Source organism: Mauremys reevesii, linkage group 5 (assembly GCF_016161935.1).
Source record: "Mauremys reevesii isolate NIE-2019 linkage group 5, ASM1616193v1, whole genome shotgun sequence".
NCBI classification, from domain to species: Eukaryota; Metazoa; Chordata; order Testudines; family Geoemydidae; genus Mauremys; species Mauremys reevesii.
Window position 1 is genome coordinate 14,312,131 of NC_052627.1, and position 25,218 is coordinate 14,337,348.

The following is a 25,218-nucleotide window of genomic DNA, read 5'->3' on the forward strand; positions in this document are numbered from 1 at the left end:
TGAAACTTTACAGAAAAAAATGCTGCTTTTAACTACACCTCTACCCCAATGTAACACAGTCCTCGGAAGCCAAAAAAATCTCACTGCCTTATAGGTGAGACCGCGTTATATTGGGTTTGGTCTGGTACGCCGTGCCAAACTGGACCGGCTTTGCCGGCGGTGATTTAAAGGGCCCAGTGCTGCAGGCTCTCTTTTTCACATCCTGATGAAAAAACAGACAATGTTTTTCCTTTGCAGGTGACTTTGAATATCCTCTCCATGGAAATACCTTTAAAATCTAAATAACTTTAAAGCTATGTATCAGAGGGGTAGCCGTGTTAGTCTGGATCTGTAAAAGCAGCAAAGAATCCTGTGGCACCTTATAGACTAACAGACGTTTTGGAGCATGAGCTTTCGTGGGTGAATACCCACTTTGTCGGATGCATCTGAAAGCTCATGCTCCAAAACGTCTGTTAGTTTATAAGGTGCCACAGGATTCTTTGCTGCTTTTAAAACTATGGTGTGATACTTTCCCCATAATAAGGAGAAGGCACAGCTGTATTTGGAATCAATGCAGTTAGAAACAAAAGCATAAAACAAAATGCAACATTTTAACAGAAAGCCTTATTCACAGAGGGTACGATACATCATTAAAAGCAGTCTGTACATGTTTTTGTGCCTCAAACTGACTTTCCCGGATAGCTGAAAGATTTACATTATCTGGAACTCCTTACATTAAAAAATTTTTAAAAAGGAGTTTAGTATACCTTACACATGAAAACAATACAACAGAAATATTGAAATAACTGAGATACTTTGATATGGACACAGTAATCCTATATCTAGAGGATAGTCAAGGAAGACATACAGAAAGGGTAACAACTGAATTAATCCCCTTGCCCCCATTAGATTTTTCTTCTTCTCCTCACCCCATCCCCTCCTCAGGAAAATGTTCAACTTTCCCCCTCCCCGAAAGTGTATATCAATGGTATAATACAGTGGTTCTCAACCTTTCCAGACTACTGTACCTCTTGCAGGACTCTGATTTGTCTTGCGTACCCCCAAGTTTCACCTCACTTAAAAACTACTTGCTTACAAAATCAGACATAAAAATACAAAATTGTCACAGCCACACTGTTACTGAAAAGTTGCTTACATTTTCTTTTTACCATATAATTACAAAAATAAATCAATTGGAATATAAATAGTATACTTACATTTCAGTGTATGGTATACAGAGCAGTAAAAACAGGTCACTGTCTCTATGAAATTTTAGTTTGCACTGACTTCGCTAGTGCTTTTTATGTAGCTTGTTGTAAAACTAGGCAAATATGTAGATGAGTTAATGTATCCCCTGGAAGACCTCTGCATACCCCCAGGGGTACACATACTCCTGGTTGAGAATCACTGGTATAATATATACACATATATGCACATGCACATTGAGTTTGTGTTTAAATAGGGAAATGTTAATAATATAACAATGATCAATATAGGTTACTTAATACTGTAAATTCTGTATTAAGATATGTACCCATATATGTCAAGTCAATGTAATAATAATGTCTATTGATATTTTGGGTCATTTACAATAATAAAATATTTTCCTAAAACAAAACAAACAAACAAAAAAGAGTTTAAAAAAACCCCATCGTTACACACTTAAGAGGCATAATCTCCATATCTCATCAAGCTTGCCTTGGTATCTTGCCTTCACTACTATAAATTATCAGGGAAGATAAAAATCTTGGCAATCTATAAAAATCATTTTTCTTATTTAATGAGATTTTATTTACATGTGAAGAGTTCTTTATTTTCTTCCCATTTTATAATCTCAAATTGCTAAATTAGATATTTTATATGTTTCTTTAATTAGCTTCCTAGTTGTTAGTAGAATTTCAGATTGTAGATTTCACACTTAAAATGCTCATCTATGCTGTAAAAGACAAATCCAGGATCCCATTAACATCCTTACTATGAGAACACCGCAAACTCAATCAAAACACAACATTGATAAGCAAATCAGCCTGTGCTATATTTGCAACCAGCGTTACCTTCCAATGTAGCTCAGTGGTTTGATTATTGGCCTGCTAAACCCTGGGTTGTGAGTTCAATTCTTAAGGGGGCCACTTAGGTATCTGGGGCAAAAATCAGTATTTCATCCTGCTAGTGAAGGCAGGGGGCTGGATTCAATGACCTTTCAGGGTCCCTTCCAGTTCTATGAGATAGGTATATCTCCATATATTATACTGAGCCTCCCTTCATAAATCAAGAAAGCTGAAATGCTTCGACAAGGCTATCCTTATCTATAATGGTCTGCAGTTTGAAGAGAATGGGATCTGAGCACCTAAATCTTTTAGGTACATTTAAAAATCCCATCCTCAGGTGCCTACATTTGGTTTTAAGAGCCTAACTTTAGGCTCCTAGTTTCAAAAACTTGGCCTGTGTGTATAAAAGAGTTCACAATTATTGTACTAAAGTATTTAAAGTATAAAAAAAATTAACGCTGAAGCAATTTTGTTTTAATTTACAAAGATTTTACCCACGAAGAAAATATTACTATTTTGTTTTTTGCCTATAGCTGTTTTATAACATCCAAATAAGGTACCCTACTACTATATTTTTTTAAAGCATTTGTAATTAATTTTGTTATATAATAGCACAAGTTTTCAAGTTAGTTTTACAAAACCTCAAGTGACTGAAATCCACAACTGATTAAAACGCAAGTGATTTTAATCAATTATTTAAACTGGTTTGATTTATATTGCTCTACCCTGTAAATTTACATTACAATTGTTATATGCAGTGTTGCTGTAGCCGTGTTGGTCCCAGGATATTAGAGAGAGAAAGTGGGTGAAGTAATATAACTCTTGGCTCATGAAGATGACAGCCGAAAACAGCATTCATCAAGATAAATAGGTTAGTCCCACATCTTTTACAGTTTCCATTATTGTCACATCTTCATTTTAAGTCTCTACACACGGAAACTGTAGCTGTTTGAGAGGTATGACAGATACTAATTACTAAGCAATTTCAATTGCTTTTTGTTTTTCATTATTTTAAAAAAAAAATTAAAGAATTTAGAAGGCAAGACTATCCAGATGGGACCGACGTCAAGTTAGAGCAAATTTGGAACTAAAAAAGTCTTCACAATATCCTTTCAAAATGTAAATAAGTCAAACTCAAAAATACATGCACATATGCTTATAGTGACTGAAGATATTTTCTTTAGAACCCTAACAGTAGTAACTACACATCAATACCAGAAAGCAACTACTCCAGTATATTTAGACTGTGAACCCAGTTCAAGCAGACAAGCATATTTGCAGAGCCACAGTTATTGCCATTGCAAAAGAATACTGTAGCTGGTGCTCAGAATCAAAGTAACACATTAAAAGCCAATTAAAAGAGGAAATAATAGCTGAAAGATGTTGGTGTGGCACGCACCTTCAGTATCATCACGCAATTGCTCCACCAAATCTGTCAAATCCTCCCAAGAGTCTTTGCAAACAGCAAAAAGAAAGGAAAAGAAAGATAAAATGTCATGCAAGCCATGATCTAAAGGAAAGAATCAAAATCAAGATTTAAGAAAGGGAAAAAGGAAAAGAGATTTCTGTAATACAACACTCAGTTTGCAGTAGTAAGAGATTTGCAATTCAAGAGGATTTATTAGTCTGCACAAAGTAATATAGCAAAGCTTTATTATTGAAGAGAAAGCAATTATTGCAGTTAGGTTTGGAGATTGTTTGTTTAAGCTTTAAGGCTGATATTTCTGTAAAGCATTTGTTAATAAAAAAAACAATCCAACTAGAAAGCCGTATCTTTTTATTTTAGAACTATACAAATTTAAGTACTGAAGTTCTCATATTTAACTTTATGCAACTTCAGCATCTGCCTCAGTCCTCTTTCCATATGACCACCTAAATATTCCTACAAATGAAAAACAAGCCCTGGTAAGCATTTTGGGTTTGTTTTTTGTTTTTTTAATAAAATGCATGTAAAACCAATTAGGCTAGAAAGGACCATAACTCAGATTTCCAGTTGCTGCAGATCTGTCCAAGATTACTTCAATCATGTCACAGTTTAAATTGTGTCACACAAATGAGGGTGCACTGACATCGCCATAATAAAAAGTCTCTTACTCTACAATGCAATTCTGCAGACAGCTGATAGGTAAGGGGGCGGAGATAGATCCTGGCAGAGAAGTAAGGAAGGGGGGTGGGGTGAAGCCTGTCTTAACATGCTCAGTAATTCTGTTATCAACACCAGAAAACAAAGTTACCAAACAAGAGTGTATATACTCAACATGATTCTGGGCTTCATACTTACATTAAGTTTTTCCTAGAGCAAATTTGCAGTTATATTGAGTCTTTGACGGATAAGGAAGGTTGAATTCCCTCTTACATGCCAAACTCCAGGAAGGTACTGAGCAAAGTACACAATCCACTAAGATCTCATACTTGCCCAGCCCCCCCCTCCAAGAAAGCTACAACTAACCTCCTCCTCCAAAGAAACTGTGTTGATTTGTGAATAGCAAAGACAGTCATACCCTGCATATAAAATAAAGTGAAAATGTGATAGAGATCCTAAAATTATTGAGCTGAAGGTAAATCTCCCAACATATTCTTACTGACCAACCTTCATATTCTAAAACTAACCAGCTCATTCTAATCATTTTTTGGAAATTAGTTTTACACCTGAATTTTTGTATTTTCCAGATGTCACGTTTTTCTTATTCTAAAGCAAATCTGTTGCATATATTGAGAGTAATGGAGTGAAACTGCATTTCATTTTCATAGGACAGAATCTTTATAAGTATTGAAGCTAGTGTCACATTCAGTAATTTGATATTTGTGGGAAACACTTTCTATAATGAAATTATTTAAGGTAAGAGTGCCTAATATCTGTTGGATACAGTTTTATAGTTTGACTCATAAAAGGGTCTAGTAATTCTTGTTAATTAATAGGATTTACATGCATAGGTAACGAACAGCTCCAGCCCCTAATAATTCCGTAATCCTTATTTACATACATGTAAAGGAATTCCACAGGTTTTGAGTCACAAACACATCACCATCAGAAGTAGATGATTAAACAAAGATTCATTCCTTCTTTGTGCAAATGTTCATGGTAATAAAGAATAAATGAGGAAAAAACCCACAACGTTAAAAATTTCCAAATACAGTGGTTAAGAAAAACGTCCACTAGGCATCAGCAGATTGATAATACACTTTTTCCTTTTCCTATGCTGTGATTTTTGTCATCCCCCCATCTAACAAATGCATAGTACAAGACACTTGTGAATCTCCAATTCTATATTTGCTTTCTTTCCCTCAATCCTCTCTCTTCCCATGGACCCCCACATCTAAAACCCACGACATCATACGGTATTTTCCACCGAACCTGAGGCTTTGCTATTATGATCGTCTGGTCTACATGCCTGCTGATTACTGCACAAACAACAGATTTGATTTCTTATCACTTTTTAAAAAGTTAGCTATTATAGTGTGCCTTCCTGTAGTGACCTTCTGACATTTCCGCCCTTTTCTTTAGCTGTTAATGCACAAAAATATCCCTGAAGGCCGACAGTTTCTAACATACGAATCACGATATCAGGTCACATCAGTAAAGTCCAACTAGTCTACTATTCTGTGTGATGACAGTAGCCAGTACCAGATACTTCAAAGGAAGGTGCAAGAAACCTTTTGGTGGGCATCACATGGGCCAAATTTGGCCCAGAGGCCATATATTTGACATCCCTGAGCTAGGATTTTAAATAAAAACAGATTTCCAGGGAATTTTTTCACACACCACCATAGGCATCGATCCTATTCACTTTCAGAGCAGGGAGCAGCACAGGAGCTGCATAGGTTTGAGCTGACAGCTGAGGCTAAAGGGACCATTAGCTGCATAAAACCAAATTCATGAGAAAGAGCATGTGAGTGAGTGAGCGAGCGAGCGAAAGAAAACTGGTACTAAGAGAAACTGAATCAACTTCAAAGTTACACTTTGGTCTAAAATCTTATTACTACAAGTAACACCCAAAATTAGTTTAACAAATTTAGAGCAAAGTGTTTTTATTTGTTTCCTGTTTATTTCTTAGTTCACTTGACAGCACTTTGTGTATGGTCAGTTTCTACGTTAACTCTGTGTTATCAGTTTTCCCCCATTTGTGTGGGTCTCACACAGCAAAAAGGAACAGAAACTTTTTTTTTTTTTTTTTTTTTAAAGAGAGAGAGGAAACACTCAAAATTGTGAATGCTGGGACAGCTGTAGTAAGTGAAAATACTTAAAATTCATTTATTAAATGACTGTATTTCATCTTCATGGCATCTCTAACAGCATTTCCAACTTTGATTCTGCTTTTGCCAACATCAGTGTTCCCAGTCTTAATTACCCAATCAATCCAATTCAGAGTATAGAAACATCCAGACTTCAGTTCAAGACTGGGGGGGAAAAAAAGGTTTCACAGTTCAAATTAAAATCTTGAGAAGTCTAATGTTATGGATTTTTAATATTAGATAAAAATAAGCACACCGTGAAGCTTCTTTTCTTCAGAAAAGTGCAGGAAGAAAAAAACTTTAAGGACCAATTCATATTAAAACCATCTAATATACTAAGTATCAATGCTGCCTGTGTTTTAAGGAGAAAAATACTGTGACATTTTACACACGTTATAAATACAATAAATTATTTGTAAGTCTGTTTCCCAAATCAGAGAGGTGTTGCTACTTTAATACACTGTAGAAGTATGGGGTAAAAGTTACTGTGCCACAGAACACACATGCATGCTGCTTAAAAAAAATTAGAAAACTAAAAGGCTATATGAGCTGAAGCAACCCCCAGACACAAATGATTCTCTCTGACAATGTGTGTACGTTTAATATATCTACTTTGCCTACTAGTCAATAATAAGTGGCTCCTTTGCAGTACACAGTACCGCATTCATCAGAAATATTTGCCCCCCAATATCTTCACACTAGTGTCAAAGAATCTTCTGCATTTTTTAAATTTTCCTTTAGTTACTTAACACAATTTGTAAAGACAGTTTTGTCGAGTGTATAAGGATGATTTTAGATAAATTCTACTCGACCTTGATTAAAAAGTATTCATAAACATTGACTGAACAAGTAAGGAAACGTACAGGCAATGAGAGAATGAGTGTGTATGACAGGGCAGCTGTCCTCTGTGCCACCATTTCGATTCTGCTATGAAGAACCTTGTGAAATGGTGGCTATTCCTGAAGGGCCCACAAATATTTCCATTAAAAAAATCCTTTGTCCCACTCTTGCCTTTATGGGGGTGATCATTCAAATTTGCAATGTCTTCCTTTAAGATTCTAAAGCAGACACTATACTTAAAAGGTCACGTATACCAAAACTCATAATAAGTAGTGCAGCTAATAATGGAACTTGATCATACATATGTTCCCCTGTATGAGATGAGGCCTTACGCAAACATTCTTAAAAAGCAGAAAATACTAGGGCATTAAAAAAGCTGCATTTTCATAAGCAAATAAGATTAAAAAAATCAAAAGAAACTGAGCGTCCAATAAGCTTCTAACAGCTTTGTTGACTGCTAACGTACCAATTTTTTTAAAGCAATTAGTGAGGAAAAATTTTACATAACAGCTGTGTACATTTTTCTAAAAATTGTAATTATGAAGAAGTCCAGGGCATCATAATGCCAGTGCCCAGGCCCAAGCCCTTTGTGGCTATCCACTTCAGCATAATGCTTTCCCAAACCCACCACTCATTACCTTGGCCTGTGTGCTGTGAAGAAGAGACAATATAAGTTGTACCAAACTGGTCAAAGAGACCACACTGGGGAAAACGTAGTGAGATTCCATAGCACTGCACAGCCTCAAAACCCCCTCACTACACGAATGACTTAACTACAAATTAAGGAAGCGGGGGGAGGGATTGTGGCCTGTGACATAGTGGGAAGAACCAGAGTTAAATGAAATATCTGCTTTGATTTACATGTTTTTCTGATTGATGGGAGAAAATGGACAGCAACAGGGCATAAAGCCCAGGACAGGTATTCCTTTAAGTTTCTTCAGTTAAATATCCCATATATACCCCCGCATAAAAAGCAGAGTAAAATCCTATAGCACTCTCTCGCACACAAATACCTACCATATATACTCATTCGTAAGCTGAATATTTTTGGTAAAAATGTGACGCATCAAAGAGCGGGGGTCAGCTTATAAATGGATCTACACCAAAATTTGACGATTTTAAACTCTATGGAATCACTGATTTGAATATTAATACATTGTCGTTTTGTTTACTTGGAGCATCTGCAGGCATGGAGCCCCTCAGCTCCCTGTCGCTGCGGTTCACCGTTCCCAGCCAACGGGAGCTGTGGGAAGTGGCACTATTTCTCTCAGCTCCCGTTGGCTGAGAACGGTGAACCGCAGCGACAGGGAGCTGAGGGGCTCCATGCCTGCAGATGCTCCAAGTAAACAAAACGTCCCAACCCGCCAGCGGCTTACCCTGATGTCCGGGAGCCAAAGTTTGCCAACCCCTGAAATATAGGGTCAGCTTATGAAAGGGTCATACAGTTTTTGTTATTTTTACCTAACCATCTTGAGGGGTCGGCTTATAAACAAAAGGGCTAATGAACGAGTATATACGTATATATTTCACATCAAGCAGACTTCAAAATTGTAGTTTTTAAAAATCGTTATCCTGTGCAGGGCACAGGAGAACGATTCTCTGCTTGAGTTCCTACTCAAAGATATCAAGGGGTCTCAGCACACTGTGACAGGACCTTTAGCCAGGCTCCCACTGTTGTACTAAGTCCACATGTTACAGCATTGGGCTCTGTGGCTTCCACAATCATTTGCTATTGCTTTCTATTTTCCATGGCTCACCTGCCCAGGCCCACCGTATTTTCTAACACTGTGTTATGCGGATGTAAGAGAATGGCTTGCCACAATTTAGTACAATGCTCTGGCATTTGTGGAATCAGAGTCCTCGTGGAAATTCACCAAAAAAGTGTTACACAGCCTTAAAACGTTATGTCAGATACTCATTCCTCTGAACATGCTTTAAATGGAAATAAATATTTTGTACATATGTATTATGACCCTAATACACACTTACGGAGAACCAGAAAGATATGCTATGTTTAAAAAGGACAAACCAAAAACCACCCACCATCATGTTGGAAAATGAAATGAACATGATGCGGGATTTAAGCAAAAGTGAATCTGAGGGCCTTTAAGCCAGCTTGTGGTTACCTACTATGAAATGCTTGACCTGGAAACATTAACTTAAAATACCAATAATCAATGTATACAAGATTAAAGAAATACTGCAGACAAAAATTATCTGGGAATCTATGGACTAAGCTGGAGAAGACAACAAGTCTAGGTGCATTTCAACCAGAATTCACACTAAGAGTGGTTGGAAAAATAAAGGGTTTGAAAAAAATAGAAGAGATTTGGTGTTATTCAGTTCCTTTTCTTTCCTTTTTGCAGCCATATGCAGGGTGGAAATATGGAAGTTACCAGACTGCTCAGCATTAGAGTTATGCAAAATTAAAAAGTTTTCTTTCACATCATCAAGTGAAACTTGTCCTCTCATTTCAACTTATACACAATACTGAAAAAATACCTATTTTTGTATTAAAATAAGAAACTACTATTAATTTCTGTTATCTAGATAAATGTATCTTATGCCTCAAATCGGTCCCTTCTCCACATAAAAATAATCTCAGATACTATAACCCTAAGCAATTTTCTCAGAAGTGGGCCTAATTTTCCTGTTTGCAATAAAAAAAAATGAAGGAAGTCTGAATTGCTTTACATTTGTCCATGAATATTTCACATTTGTCCATTCAACATCTGTGCTTATTATAAACTGTGAACTGTTCTGTTACATTTTCACAGCAAGGAATCATAAAAAACAAAAGGAAAAGATTGGAAACAGAGTGGGGGAAATTACATAATCGAAAACACTAGTAAAAATGTCATAACAGGCCAGAAAGGGTAGACTGTATAAACAAAACTGAGAATTTCACAAACAAACATCAAAAGCTTTCCTGCACATATATTAAGGGCAAAAAGGAAAAATGCCTTAAAGATCATAAAGTTGGCCACAAAGTGTCAATTACAAAAACTCCTTCCAAGCAAACATCACTGCATCAACCAAGCTAATATCTGAATACTAAACTAAACGTTAAAAGTAGCAATGTACAAAAGGAAACAAGACATCTGTCACAGCCAAACCCCTGGATCTGGGAACGTACAGTTCCCATTGTAGCACTGTGGCTACATTTTTGCTGACATTATTTGACCTTGGTGTAATCTTATCAGAGGTTTCCTCCTACCACAGCAACACAGGCATCTTTTTCTTATTCCTCATGCCATTATTCTGAAAGAACCATTTTTGCTTTCCTAGCCATTGTACCATTTTCTCCAGAGACTTCTGAAACCATCTTCCTTGCTTCACATTCTAGTTTGTAGAGCTTCCAAGAGAAACTCTACAAACTCATCCCCCATGAACCCATCGCAGGGACCTTATATGTGCTTCCCAAAATACACAAAAACAAGGGAACCCAGGCAGACACTTCCTATCTGGCCACAGCACTCTTCCTGAAGGACTATCAGGACCTATGGAAACCATCCTTAAACCACAGATGACACAAAGGGCCAGCTTATTCCAAGACACAACCAACTTCCTCCATAAACTCTGCAACATTAAGAGCCTCCCTCAGAACACCATCCTTAGCATCAAGGATGTCACTTGCCTATACTCTAACATCATTCACAATGATAGCATAGCTGCCTGACTCCAATATTTACAAGACAATTAACAACCCTTAAATATTCACCCCAAATAACACCAAACTCATCCATTTCATCCTCACCCACAACAATTTTACAAAAAACAACAACAAACATTTTGTCCAAACCATGGGAACAGCCATGGATATGAGGATGGCTCCTCAATAGCCAGCCTCTTCATGGACCACTTTGCATTATAATTTCTGGACAAATGCACCATCAAACCAGTGAAATACCTGAGATACATTGATGTTATTTTCATCCTCTAGACAGATGACAAACTCCTTCATAGATTTCCACTACAACTTCAACTCTCTTTGGAACACTCCCACACTAGCATCAACTTCCCGGACAACACGATCAGCTTCAGCAATGGAACCCTTCAGACAACTATATACAAGAAACCCACGGATCACCACACCTATCTTCACAGATCCAGGAACCATCCCAAACGCACCAAGAAATCTTATCTACAGCCAGGCACTCAGATACCACACAATAAGGTCTGCGGACAAAGTCTGGGATACACACCTTAATGCTACCTTCACCAAACAAGGATGCTCCAGAGAAGTAGACTGCATCATGGAACAGGCAACCCAAATATCCTGAGAGAATCTGTTTCAATACAGAAATAAAACCCCTCTGACCACACATCCCTAGTTATAACCTATTACCCCACACTGGAACCCTTTCGGGGTATCAAACAACTACAACCCACATTTGATGGGGAACCCATCCTGAAATAACGCTTTCCTGAACCCCCTCTTCTGGCCTTCAAACAACTCTCCAATCTCATCATCAGAAGCAAGCTCCCCACAGACCAGGACACTCCATGTGGAAAGTGTCATCAGACTCTGCCACAACAACAACAATCAACGTCCACCACAACATACCTTTCAAGATCCATGGGTCCTGCACATGCCTATCACAACATGTGGTGTACTTCAGCCAGAGCATTAAATGCCCCAACAACAACAACTATATGGATGAAACCAGACAATCACTACACTCTCGAATGAGCTCACACAGGAAAATTATGACAGACAAAAAACACAGTATCACCTGTGGGTGAACACTTCTCACAAAGTGATCACTCTATATCTGACCTATCGTCTTCATCCTCAAAATGCACAACATTTTCAAAAGATGAGCCTGGGAGCTTAAATTCATAACTTTGCTAAAAATCATGGTCTTAATAAAAACATTGGATTTATGGCTTATTACAACAATCTATAACCCACTAACCCCCCTTTTTGTCCTAACAAAAAGGATGAGGAGTAGTTGTGGCACCTTAGAGACTAATAAATGTATTTGGCCATAAGCTTATGGAGTGGAAAATACAGTAGCAGGTGTATATAGACAGTAGATGAAAAGATGGGAGTTGCCTTACCAAGTGGGGGGGTTGAGACAATTCAATTGAAGTGGGCTATTATCACTTTTATAGTGGTAATCAGGGTGGCTCATTTCAAACAGTTAACAAGAAGGTATGAGTAACAGTAGAAGGGAAAAAAAAAAAACAAGGAGCCATTGTGGCACCTTGGAGACTAAGGGTATGTCTACACTAGAAACTTCAAAGAGCTGCCAGGGGAACGCTCCCGCGGCAGTGCTTTGAAGTGCGAGTGTGATTGCACACGAGCGCTGGAAGAGAGCTCTCCCAGTGCTCCTGATAATCCACCTGCACAAGGGGCTTAGGTCCGAGCACTGGGAGCGCGGCTCCCAGTGCTCGGAGTCCGTCTCCACTAGTGCTTTAAAGTGCTCAGACTTGCTGTGCTCAAGGGGGTGATTTTTCACTCCGCTGAGCCAGCAAGTTAGAGCACTATAAAATGTAAGTGTAGACAAGCCCTAACAAATTTATTTGGGCATAAGCTTTCATGGGCTAGAACCCACTTCATCAGATGCATGGTGTGGAAAATACAGGAGCAGGTATAAATACATGAAAGGATGGGAGTTGCCTTACCAAGTGTAATGTCAATCTAACGAAACAAATCAATTAACAGCAGCATACCAAGGGAGAAAAAAAAAACATTTGAAGTGGTAATGAGAGTAGCCCATTTCAGACAGTTGTCTCGTTAGACTGACATTACACTTGGTAAGGCAACTCCCATCCTTTCATGCTACTTGGGAAGGATTTGAAGATTCTGTAATGATAAAGTAAGCAACAGATACTGTTTTATTTTGAATTTAAAAAGATGGAAGAACACCAGTAAAGACACTACAGAAAAACAATTTTCAGTTTAAAAAGGTGGCTCAATACATGGTGCACTATGTTAATGAAGTAATATGGTGACGTTTAAATAAAGCGTTTATTTTTGAACTATCTACATAAATTCTTCTTCATATAAAAATGCATTAATAACTTTTAAAACTCCTGGCCAAAAACAAGAAAAAGATTCAACCCGATTTGATGTTAAACTGCCAAAAATTAGATTAACATGAAAGATGTACCCTTTTACCATGAAATTGAGTCACTATAATATAACTAAATATAGCGTTTTAAAAATAAGTGAAGTAGTGTATTTGATACAATAAATTCTTCCTCATACCAAATAAGTCTCATAACAAGGCTGTGATGCATACTGCTCATGCTCTCAACTACAAACTGATCCCATCAGTACTAAAATTATTAACCTAATGTGAAAATCCAGCTAAAGTGAAGCCATGTCTTTCAAGGAAGAGGGGAGAAACTCAACAGAACTTTCACTCCACCTCAGATGCACTCATCTTCAGCTATCCTTATGAAAATTCATGACTATTTTGCACTTTACAATTATCCACAAAAGCTCAACTCTCAATTCCATTTGAATAATATCCGTTCACATGCACATTTTTACATTAGTCATTAAAAAAATCAAGTGATTTCAACTTTTTAACCCATAAAAAGATTGACTGTATTGAAAACAAAACAGCAAAAAACCTCTAGCTGCATCTATTATTTTGTGTATTTGCTTAACAAAAAGCATATTCCAATTTTTCAGTGACCTACTACTGTTCTGCCAAAATAAAAAACGACAATGGCTAAAACTAATTTTATTCTTTGCATCTAGATAAAATTATGGCCTTTCGAGGTCACCAATTTAACCACCACCAATAACTCCAGAAATTGGAAAAACAGGAAATTAAATGTTTTTATTTATAATTTTGTTCTTTTGAGGGTCAGTGGGTGGATTTTGTTTTGTTTTGTTTTAGTTGCATACAATGTTTAAGACAGAAATTATTTCTAGAGGCTAAAAAGAGTTGTGCTAATTTTAACCTGAAGCATGATCCTACTCTCATTTAAGTCAATGAGACAGATTCTGCTCTCAGTTACACCAGCAAAATCCAGGGTAATTCTACTGAAGCAAATGGAGTTACTCCAGATTTATACTTGTGTAAATGAGATCAGAATCTGGCCCAAACGGTTTTGTCTTTGTCTTAAGTGGGAGCAGAAATAGGCCCTTGGCTATTATAGAAACTAATATGACTGCATGAAAGGGTGGTTTTGTTTAGGGGTTTTTGTTGTTTTTTAAATATCAATGCCTGAGCAACTGAATGCAATTGAATTCAATGCTGAAGCTACTGAATTACCACTATGTCCTTATATTACTGAAATATTAGCTCCTTTCTTGCCCCTCCACCTCAAAACCACAAAATCAATTTGAAACTAGGTTTCTTAAGGGAATTCTAATGTAATCCAGCGTCTTCTGTCATTCCCCTCTTCAGGACTCTCTCTTCATAAATAGTGAGCACCCACCATGCTGAGCCTCATTCTGTTTGAGAAATTAATATTACATCCACAAAGGTTCTAGTTTTACACACATTCTCCATCTAGCTAAAAAAGCCTGAACATCCTGTGTATTCACATGATATTTAGGGTTGCTTTTAAACTCTGATATTTATCTGACAAATTACCAATATGCAATGTTTTGGTGGGACATACAAAATCAGAATAACTGATAATTTCCTTCAGTTGCCTACTTTATGTTTAATACACATTTTCTAATTAAACTTGCAGTAAGGAGTCAACAGAAAAATGACAACAAAATGAACCTACATTGCTTCTCTGGACCACTGGAAAAAAATATTGATGTAATATTTTTGTAACTTGCTGGTTTACCAGAAATCCTGGTGTCTCAGCTTCAGAGTAACTAAAAGAAAGCAGCAGCTTTCTAAAAGGAATTTACATCATATTGTAGCCAGTCACACACAGGTAAGTTTGAAAATTAAGATGCTCTAGGACCCACCTACTGAGAAAATTCAGAGCCCAAAAGAGGAGAATCTGGAAACCACTAAAGCCCCCAATGGGGTCCAGCAGCAGACCCTCACAGGAAGTTAGATGAGGGCAATAAAATATTGGTATAGTCTACATAAATAATAAATCAAAATACACTAAACAAAAAGCTCTCTTCACTGAGTTTTCCTCTTACTGTGTCCGTCATTCTCTCTACTTCTCCATCCTCCTTTCATTTGTCCTTTTTTACTCTTTCATTGAAAATTAACACTTTTCATTCCCTAGCTTCTCTTTCTTTATAAGCAAGCACAACACTCCTTCCTGTTTCTTATTTCCACTCCCACTAGTTTGTCATCATCTGTGACATGTGGAGACCGTCAATGTGGAGGAGGAACTTACTTCTTATGCCATCCGAGTACCTACGAGCCCCAGCCATGGACTAGGACTGCATTCTGCAAGGCACCGTACAAACAGAACAAAAAGACTAAGCTCTTTGGGACAGGGACTAAGTAGAAGACAAGAGACAACAGATGATTCCAATGGGTCCAGGTATAGGAAACAGAGATTGTGTTTTCAGCACACCAGCCACCTAGTCGTTGTCAAGTTTGTTGCCGCCATCACAGCAAAGGAAAGTTTAAAGGAGGGATTTGAAGGAGGATGTGATAAATTAAGGGGGGAGGGGGATATCTCCCTTTAATGGACACCCAACCAGACAGTTAGTTGTAAAATCCCTCTTGGTAGCTGTTTTATTCATAGATTCTAGGACTGGAAGGGACCTCGAGAGGTCATCGAGTCCAGTCCCCTGCCCTCATGGCAGGACCAAATATTGTCTAGACCATCCCTGATAAACATTTATCTAACCTACTCTTAAGTATCTCCAGAGATGGAGATTCCACAGCCTCCCTAGGCAATTTACTCCAGTGTTTAACCATCCTGACAGTTAGGAACTTTTTCCTAATGTCCAACCTAAACCTCCCTTGCTGCAGTTTAAGCCCATTGCTTCTTGTTCTATCCTTAGAAGCTAAGGTGAACAAGTTTTCTCCCTCCTCCTCATGACACCCTTTTAGATACCTGAAAACTGCTATCATGTCGCCTCTCAGTCTTCTCTTTTCCAAACTAAACAAACCCAATTCTTTCAGCTTTCCTTCATAGGTCATGTTCTCAAGACCTTTAATCATTCTTGTTGCGCTTCTCTGGACCCTCTCCAGTTTCTCCACATCTTTCTTGAAATGCGGTGCCCAGAACTGGACACAATACTCCAGTTGAGGCCTAACCAGTGCAGAGTAGAGTGGAAGAATGACTTCTCGTGTCTTGCTCACAACACACCTGTTAATGCATCCCAGAATCACGTTTGCTTTTTTTGCAACAGCATCACACTGTTGACTCATATTTAGCTTGTGGGCCACTATAACCCCTAGATCCCTTTCTGCCGTACTCCTTCCTAGACAGTCTCTTCCCATTCTGTATGTGTGAAACTGATTTTTCCTTCCTAAGTGGAGCACTTTGCATTTGTCTTTGTTAAACTTCATCCTGTTTACCTCAGACCATTTCTCCAATTTGTCCAGATCATTTTGAATTATGACCCTGTCCTCCAAAGCAGTTGCAATCCCGCCCAGTTTGATATCATCTGCAAACTTAATAAGCATACTTTCTATGCCAATATCTAAGTCGTTGATGAAGATATTGAACAGAGCCGGTCCCAAAACAGACCCCTGTGAAACCCCACTTGTTATACCTTTCCAGCAGGACTGGGAACCATTAATAACTACTCTCTGTTCTCTAACCCTTTACAAGTAAAGCAAGTAAAAAGTCCCCCGGGTTAAAAAAAAAAGTGAGCACCTGACCAAAAGAACCAAAGGGAAGGCTAGAACTTTTAAAAATTGGGAAGAAACTTTCCCTTTGTCTGTTGTTCTCTGGGCTGCAGGGACATGGAGCAGCAATGCTATAAGCAGCAATGCTGTGTAAGGTTTGAACCAGGTATGAAAAAGTATCTTCCATACCTAGAAGAAATTATTTGGGTAGGGAATGTTTAGACAGATACAATCAGGTTTATTTCTTATTTTGGCTTGTGGCTCTGTTCTAACCCCTGATGCTTTTGTTTGCTTGTAACCTTTAATCTGAGCCCCCAAGAAAGCTAGTTTGGGTGCTTAATTTTTGGAATTGCTCTTCTAAAATCTAGCAAAAGCCTAAATTCCAGATGTATTTTTTTCCTTTTTGTTTTTAATAAAATTTACCTTTAAGAACAAGATTGGATTTTTGGTGTCTTAACATGTTTGTGCATGTTGTTTGATTAGCTGATAGCACAGCTAATTTCCTTTGTTTTCTTTCTCAGCTCTTCCCCGTCAGGGGTTGGGTGGGCAAAAGGGCTGGAGGATACCCCACAGGGAGGAATTCCCAGGTGTTCCCTCCTGGGTCCAAGAGGTTATTTTTGCATTTGGGTGGTGGCAGGGTTTACCAAGCCAAGGTCAGAGAAAAGCTGTAACCTTGGGAGTTTAATTGAAGCCTGGAGTGGCAAGTATTAATTTTTAGAATCCTTCCCGTCCCCCACATTCTGTACTCAAAGTGACAGAATGGGGATTAGCCTTGACAGAGGATAATGAGGTAGTTTGTGGATGTTTATGGGGAGCTCCTCCCAAGTGTGAGGGGCAGAATGGAAAAACCACAAAGGTGCTTGTTTGAATATTTAACAAGTGAGCGAGGGAGGCTGGCATCCTTGGGAGGCAGAGGGCAACCTTTCAATAGTAAATGAGAGATGATGGGCAGGGTCGGGATAGGGTGCAAAGGGCCTTGTAAGTGAAGACAAGTAGCTTATGTTTGATGCAATAGATAAGAGGGAGCCAATGAAGGGATGCAAGGAGAGAGCTAAAATGGCCTTGGAGAAGCAGTCTGGTGCCAGGATAGAAGCCCATCCCTGGTTCTAGGGTGCCAAGCCTAAAGTATCTGGACCAGGGTGGGATTTACTATCTACCTTTATTTGTAGTAAGACAGGATAGCTCAGACACAAAGTGTCCATCCCCCAACAAGTAAACTAGCCTTTTTAAATCAAAGAGATATAAACATCTACATAATGCCAGTTTTATGATATATTAATTCATATCTCAAAAACTATTTTTAAAAATCAAATGTGTCTGTGGAATGTTCCACGATATTTTCTAATAGCTTCTGATGTTTAAAAGATAGCTATCATAACAACTAGATCTAGAAACTAAATTACTTACTGTGCATGCAAAGTAATTACTTTGGTAGAAGATTTTTCTTTTAGTAGTAATGCTTAAAGTTGTCTTTAGAGATATTTACATGATTTGAACTGGTACACAATCATATTAGGTAAGTAGGATATATTTTCAACATCTTCTGTGAATGGTACTATTGAGTTAATATGAAATTCGTTAAGCAGAAGAGGGCCAAAACTGAAATAATTCAAATTCTACTCCATCATTAACTTTGGGGTTTATATGCAGTGAGACCTGGATCTAAACAACCCATAGTTTACAGAATCAAGATCTGATTGAATAGGTTTTCCAAAGCCACAACCACCTCCTGTTTCCCCATCTCCACTATTAGAAATACCCAAAGTTTTCCAAAACAACCTCAAGATAATGTACTGTAACAGCTCAAAAGGGTAGCGATATTTTAATCACACCAACCCCCACTACTCCAAAGAACGTTTATGAAAAGCAAGTACCGTAAGAAAAAAATGAAACAAATTCAAAGAATATTAAAGTAAGGTTAAGGCTAACATACAGAGACTCAATAGTAACGAAATTCGAAGTCAAGTACATCTGTTCATTCTTACATCTCCCATTGTTTGTATTACTTCAGATACTGTAGGAATCTCAAACGTGCATGCTGCAGCACCTAAGCACAGTGGGACACACTTAAGATGGAGTTTCAGCCTCTTATTTTGAAGCCTCTTACTGCTGTCAGTCTGAATTACTTTGCCTTTGTGAGTAAATCTGAGCTAATAGATTTCTATCCCTGAAATCGTCTGACAGGTGAAGTTTAAATTATTTTTTTTAACCAGGGAGAATCTTATTCCACACAAAAGAAATCCCATCTAGCAAAATATCAAAGAAAGATGATGTTACTATTTGACAATGGCAATGTCAAGTGGCTTGGCATGGATTTACATCATGATAGTTACTGAATAGGGGGCCTAATACTGAAAGGTATATGCCAATTGGTGTCAGTCATTTCAATAGGAATTCAGCACTTCGCAGGATTCAGTACTAAGTGACTACTGGATCACAAGTAAACAGAGTAAAATGCTTCCACGCATTATTTACCATTATTATTTTTTGGAAGAGAATGTGTGGGGGTTTTGGTTTCTTTTTTATTCTTGCAAAGCTTTACGTTGGTTCTTTCTGTTTCCCAAGTTCACTATACCTGGCCTGTACATTAAATAGCTTTCATCACAGCTAGAGCACAAATAATCATTAGTTCCCTTAAAAAATTAAAGGCAGAAATGTGTTTTATGTATCCATATTGCAGGCTTCAAAGCAATCTTAAATAATGGCACAAGATTCCTCATAGTATCATCACATGATATGAGCCATAATTGCTCAATTCCTTGTGGCTTGTCAAAATTCTCCTCATATCACATATTAATCAGAATGTTGTTGATGTGCTCCATTTTTTAACTCTGCCTATTTACAAGACGTCCGCAAATATCTAATAATCAATGTTTAAATACGGACATCAAGATAAAATGCATCATTAACAAAAATACTAAGGTTATTTTCTTTTATGTGCAGATATGACAATATAGATCCTCATCTCTTATGATGCAATTTTGGGCTTCTAAATTAAAAAACCCAACACCACCACAACAATGACTCTCTAGAAAGAAGTCTGATTTTAAAAGATATTTCAAAATCTTGTCAGAATTTTATCTATAAAAATTGTTGGCTAAGGCAAATACAATTTTGGTCATGTTTTCCAGATTATGCAAGCCCTTGAATGGTGAAGCCCCCCCCCCCACCATACACATACACTCTGTAGTTGTAACAATGAGATGGCTGCAGGGCTCCCAAGGTAGAGAACTGGACCATACCTTCATGGGTAGGTTCTGGGTCGGGGGTAAGTGAGATGTCATCCAGCTCGCGCAGGCAGAGCCATTCTCCATCCATAGACACTCGGAATTTGCAAAGATAGATGGTCTCCATGGCAGCCTGCGTGATCTTGTCTGTAGTGGGGGTTGGCATATCGCTTTGAGGCGTCAAGGCAGACATGATGACTCAGCTGGCACAACAAAAAAGAACTAAAAGGAAAAGCCTTCTGAGGAAATAAGAAGAAATACCTTGCTGTGTAGAAACAAATATGCTCAAATCACACAAACTGCAAAAGCTTTTTCATATATACAGCAAGGTATAAATGATGCTCCTCTTCAGTCTCCTCCTCTTTTCTCTTCCCCAACTATCTTTTTCTTCAGCTGTGCTAGATGCTATTAATCCTAAGCAACCACAGAAAACCTGGTCACTGCATAAAAGAAAAAGCTTCCTTTTCTCGTTGCCAAAATTAAGAAAAGAAAAACCAAAATAATATAAGTCTATAGGAATAGCTATCCAGAATTGCTAGAATTACTACTAGTCTCTTTCTCCCCCAGAGAAGCCAGGACACAGAGTGATAATAGGATTGGTTGTGCGCAGCAAGCAGGGTGTTGACCAAAATGGCTGACTAATGAACTGAACTGAAAATTCAGACTCATGTGACCAGCTGCTCAGATCGTAGGGCAAGCAATTCCCAGGATGCTCTATAGATGCTGCTGATGCAGGGAGAGCAATTAGGCTGATCTTGCTCTCACCATCCACAGCCTCTTTTCAGACTATGCTAGTCAATCTGCGATCAGGCATAACATAATGCACATATTTCTCATCAGTCCCTCTCATAGTACAAAGGAGTGGAGTGTCTATTTGATGACTACAAAGAGAGATTTGTATTCCGTTCACGTGCCTGGGTGCTTCTATATAAATCAAATTGGGTGTGCAAATTATGATTGAGATCTCGCTTCCAGTGAGTTTAAGTTTCTCAAAAAATACCTTTTCAAGTGAACTTTCCCAACTAAATATTACATGGATTTACCCTCTGAGATAGTAAAAAAAAACACAAACCACCTAGAAGTTTTGTTCAAATCGGAAGTGTTTGCAGTGCATCATTGACCCAGATTTTAGCCTCTGCTTTTTTTGTGGTATTATACATTATAAAGGCCAGATTGCTAACTAAAAATTAAAATTATCTATTAAAAACTGGTGCAACTTTGGATAAATCCAAATAAAAGCTGTTGCCACTGAAGGAAATAAAAATTGAAAGATACTTTTTAAAGAACAAACTGGTAACCCTGCCTGGTACCTTTCAGGTAATTTGACTCCTCGTGCCCTTAACCTTAACATGCCTCCTGTGAGGTAGGAATTGCAGTCTGCTCTGTGCCTGACACCTTCTACCCAAGTTGGTACCTCAAGAAATCAGTGACCTCAAGGTCACTGCCTAACCATGGTAATCTACATAACCACCACTTAAGGTATATATAACACCAGACAATAACCTCATGTGGTATTTAATAATTTTAAATAAGATTTATATTAATTCCAGTCCTCAGTGACTGCAGTGTTACAGATGAATGAATTGTCCCCACATCAACTCAATAGGGCAACCTAGAGGAATTTTACATTGAAAACTACATGAATAAAAAAATATTACATAGAAAACTGCCCTCCCTTCCCCAACCCTGAAAATCAAATTTAAACAAACACCTGAATGATGTATTTGGATGCACAGAAATGTTAGTAGTTTGAAAGGCAGAAACACATGACACTTCACTACAAAATTCAGTTCCCCAATAAGTATGACTCAAAAAAGGGAACAGAAAACAGTCACCAAGTTAGTTTTCACTGTATTTATGGAACTGGGGGGAAGTCAGCAATAGTTTACAGCAGTTACTTCTAACAACAGGCAAAGAAAAGAAGTTGCTTACCAATATTGACCAGGAGTGTGACAACTGATTAGTTAGAATATGTACGCAGTCCCCCCTTTAAGGTAAAATTAATAGTTCTATAGTGTATTGTTACAGTGATATAATACACACAGCACTCATGGCAAAAAAATACAGGTAGCTTTCTGAGAGAAAGCAACTTTTTTAAAAAACACTAACGGTAGTTTTACCATGTTGATGAAAGAGTATAAAAACCTCAGCAAATATCTCCAGTTTTAATGTTTAGATTTTATCACCACCATCATCCTGGACAACGAAACTAGATGGGTCAGTCTCTTTATTTAGTCAGTCTTGTTTTCAAGTTCAAATACAATATCATAATACTTCAATGTTTATACTTTAAATATCAGAGCAGAATGTTTGAACAACAAAACCTCTCAAAATTAAGCAATATACATTTATTTTGTTAAACCTAATTTTGCTTTGTTGGTTCTTTTAATACAAAACCTGAATTTCCACCAACAGTGGTTCTTAAATGGCATTTGTAACATGCCACTTTAAAAAAAAAAATCCATTTTACCTTTGTAAAGCTGTCCTACCTTTTTAAAACAATCTCAATTACACCTGGCCTAGAAACTCTAATTTTATCCAGTCATCTTCAACAAAGAATGTACCCTTTGAGTATTTTATTTGAAAGGTTGGCAAAGTTATTTTTAAAGGTATTCGATGCATGTTTTTGAATTGCTGAGAATTCTTTTAATCCGATGCAGACTAACACGGCTACCACTCTGAATTCTTTCAGCGTTCTCTGGAATTGGTATACATGGAAGTTCTGGTTGAGTCCTGACCTTTTATTAAAAAAAAAAAATGTTTAGACCTTTTCTTTGTAAATATATTCTAAGTGTAAGTTGACATCGACAACATTCAACATGGAAGAACAGCATGTCAAAGCTGCTACCAAAAGTATGTGTTGTGCTGTATGACAAAAATCAGCTACTATATTGGAGAGGAAAAACTGTAGTTATCTTTAGAAGAGCACTAAGGGGTGAACATCCTGGGATTCACTGCCCAGAGAACCTTAATTTAGGAAAATTGGTTGAAACAACTAAAAACAGAGCTATAAAACAAACATGTTCACACAATAAAATTGGGGCAAACATGACTTCTGTGTACAAACATTGTGTCTCAAAAGCTGTTAGAGAACATTAGAGAAATATTTTTTTGTTTTTCCATAAACACTTTGATATTAAAAAACAAAGCAATCACAGGGCAAGAGGTAAAACTTAATCATGGCTCAGAAACTGGTCGAGCGGGAGGAATTATCTAAGTTCAGTACCGATGTGGACACAAGAACAAATGGATATAAACTGGCCATCAGGAAGTTTAGACTTGAAATTAGACAAAGGTTTCTAACCATTAGAGGAGTAAAGTTCTCTAACAGCCTTCCAAGGGGAGTAGTGGGGTCAAAAGACATATCTGGCTTCAAGACTAAGCTTGATAAGTTTATGGAGGGGATGGTATGATGGGATAGCCTAATTTTGGCAATTAATTGATCGTTGATTATTAACGGTAAATATGCCCAGTGGCCTGTGATGTGTTGTTAGATGGGGTGGGATCTGAGTTACTATAGAGAATTCTTTCCTGGGTGTCTGGCTGGTGAGTCTTGCCCACATGCTCAGGGTTTATCTGATCGCAATATTTGGGGTCGAGAAGGAATTTTCCTCCAGGGCAGATTGGCAGAGGCCCTGGGGTTTTTTTTTGCCTTCCTCTGCAGTGTGGGGCATGGGTCACTTGCTGAAAGATTATCTGCACCTTGAAGTCTTTAAACCATGATTTGAGGACTTCAATGGCTCAGACATAGGTTAGGGGTTTGATACAGGAGTGGGTGGGTGAGATTCTGTGGCCTGCGTTGTGCAGGAGGTCAGACTAGATGATCATAATGGTCCCTTCTGACCTTAAAGTCTATGACTCTATGAAAACAAAGTATAGGACTAAATGGTGAAGGAGGTTAATAGTGGGTATCACTTCATTAAGCTGCAAGTAGCTATAATATGTTAAAAGTACTGAAAAATGCTGGCATGATCAAAATATTTGAAAGCTAGAAATTTCAGATCAAAGATTTACGCAAGTGACAAACACAGTTCTGTAAAAAAAATTTAAGACAAGAATTTAAAAATTAAGTTCAATTTTATTAAATGAATCAAACATCAGAAAGCAAGCCAATTCATTTGACCATTACTATTTAAAATGTTAACTTTAGATAATAGGACTTACTTTAAACTTTGGTCCTGTGCGTTAAATATCAACTAGATTAGTCCAATAGGTCAGGCCAATATTTTTCTTTCTTGTCCTTTCTTTTTTATTACTGTGGCAAATTGCTGGCACTATTATGATGGGTCTCACGCTTTCTCTTCTTAAGGGGGGGTTCAGGGCACCATTTCTTGCCCCTGAATCGGAATATTAATTGTCCCACTAGTGTCTTTGAGGAGGGGAGTGGAGAGGCAGGGACCTGGGCCCGCCCTCTACTCCAGGTCCCAGCCCAGGGGCCCTGAGGATAGTGGTGAACCACTTGAACTGGTGGTTCCTTCCCCTGGGCTACTTCCCTCTCCTGCCCTTCAGCTTGTGGGGGGCTTCCTGCCCTCCCTCTGCACAAGCCAGGTGCCCCTTTACCTAGGGTCTTGGACTTCTTAGCCCACCGCAGCACTCCTCCAAACTTTCCTCTGCTTCTCTTCAACCTGTTCTCTGTTCCAATTCCTTCAAACTGTTCTCTGCTCCAGCCAAACCTTCCTGCTCCAACAACCCACCCTGTCTGACCTGAAGCAGGGGTTTATATCATGTGACTCACTGCTGTTATTCTAATTGGCTTCAGGTGCTCTAGTTAATCTATAGCAAACCTTCCACCCCTTGCAGGGAATAAGGCTCCCTGCTAACACTCTCCTGCTGCCCTCTGGCCATGCTGTATCACATTACAAAGTGACAAAAAAGAACTTTTTGAACTCCAGTAAGTACCTCTACTTTTAAAGTGACAAATCAGGAATCCATTGTCCACTTCAGATGTAGAGCAGGGTTTCTCAAACAGGGGTTGCCCTCTTCTGTAGGGAAAGCCACTGGCGGGCCGAGCCGGTGTGTTTACCTGCCCCGTCCGCAGGTCCAGCCGATTGCGGCTCCCACTGGCCGCGGATCGCTGCTCTGAGCCAATGAGAGTTGCTGGAAGCGGCGGCCAATACGTCCCTCGGCCCGCCAGGGCCTTTCCCTGCACAAGCAGTGACCCCTGTTTGAAAAACCCTTATGTAGAGGAATAAATTCTAA

The 25,218-nt window shown here is 38.3% G+C and overlaps 1 protein-coding gene across 7 annotated transcripts in view; it reads right to left on the bottom strand.

Annotated features, from left to right (window-relative positions):
• The window catches only part of RUFY3 (RUN and FYVE domain containing 3), a 78,949-nt gene that overhangs the window by 46,297 nt on the left and 7,434 nt on the right, over nucleotides 1–25,218 (bottom strand). The window contains exon 1 of one of the 7 annotated variants that reach the window (XM_039539541.1): nucleotides 20,035–20,618. The exons of 5 other annotated variants lie outside the window; for them this stretch is intronic. In XM_039539541.1, coding sequence (XP_039395475.1) covers nucleotides 20,035–20,212 — 178 coding nt within the window. In that variant the 5' untranslated portion in view covers nucleotides 20,213–20,618. Of the gene's footprint in view, nucleotides 1–20,034; nucleotides 20,651–25,218 lie in introns of those variants that run through there. One more of the 7 variants, XM_039539545.1, reaches the window with a different exon arrangement.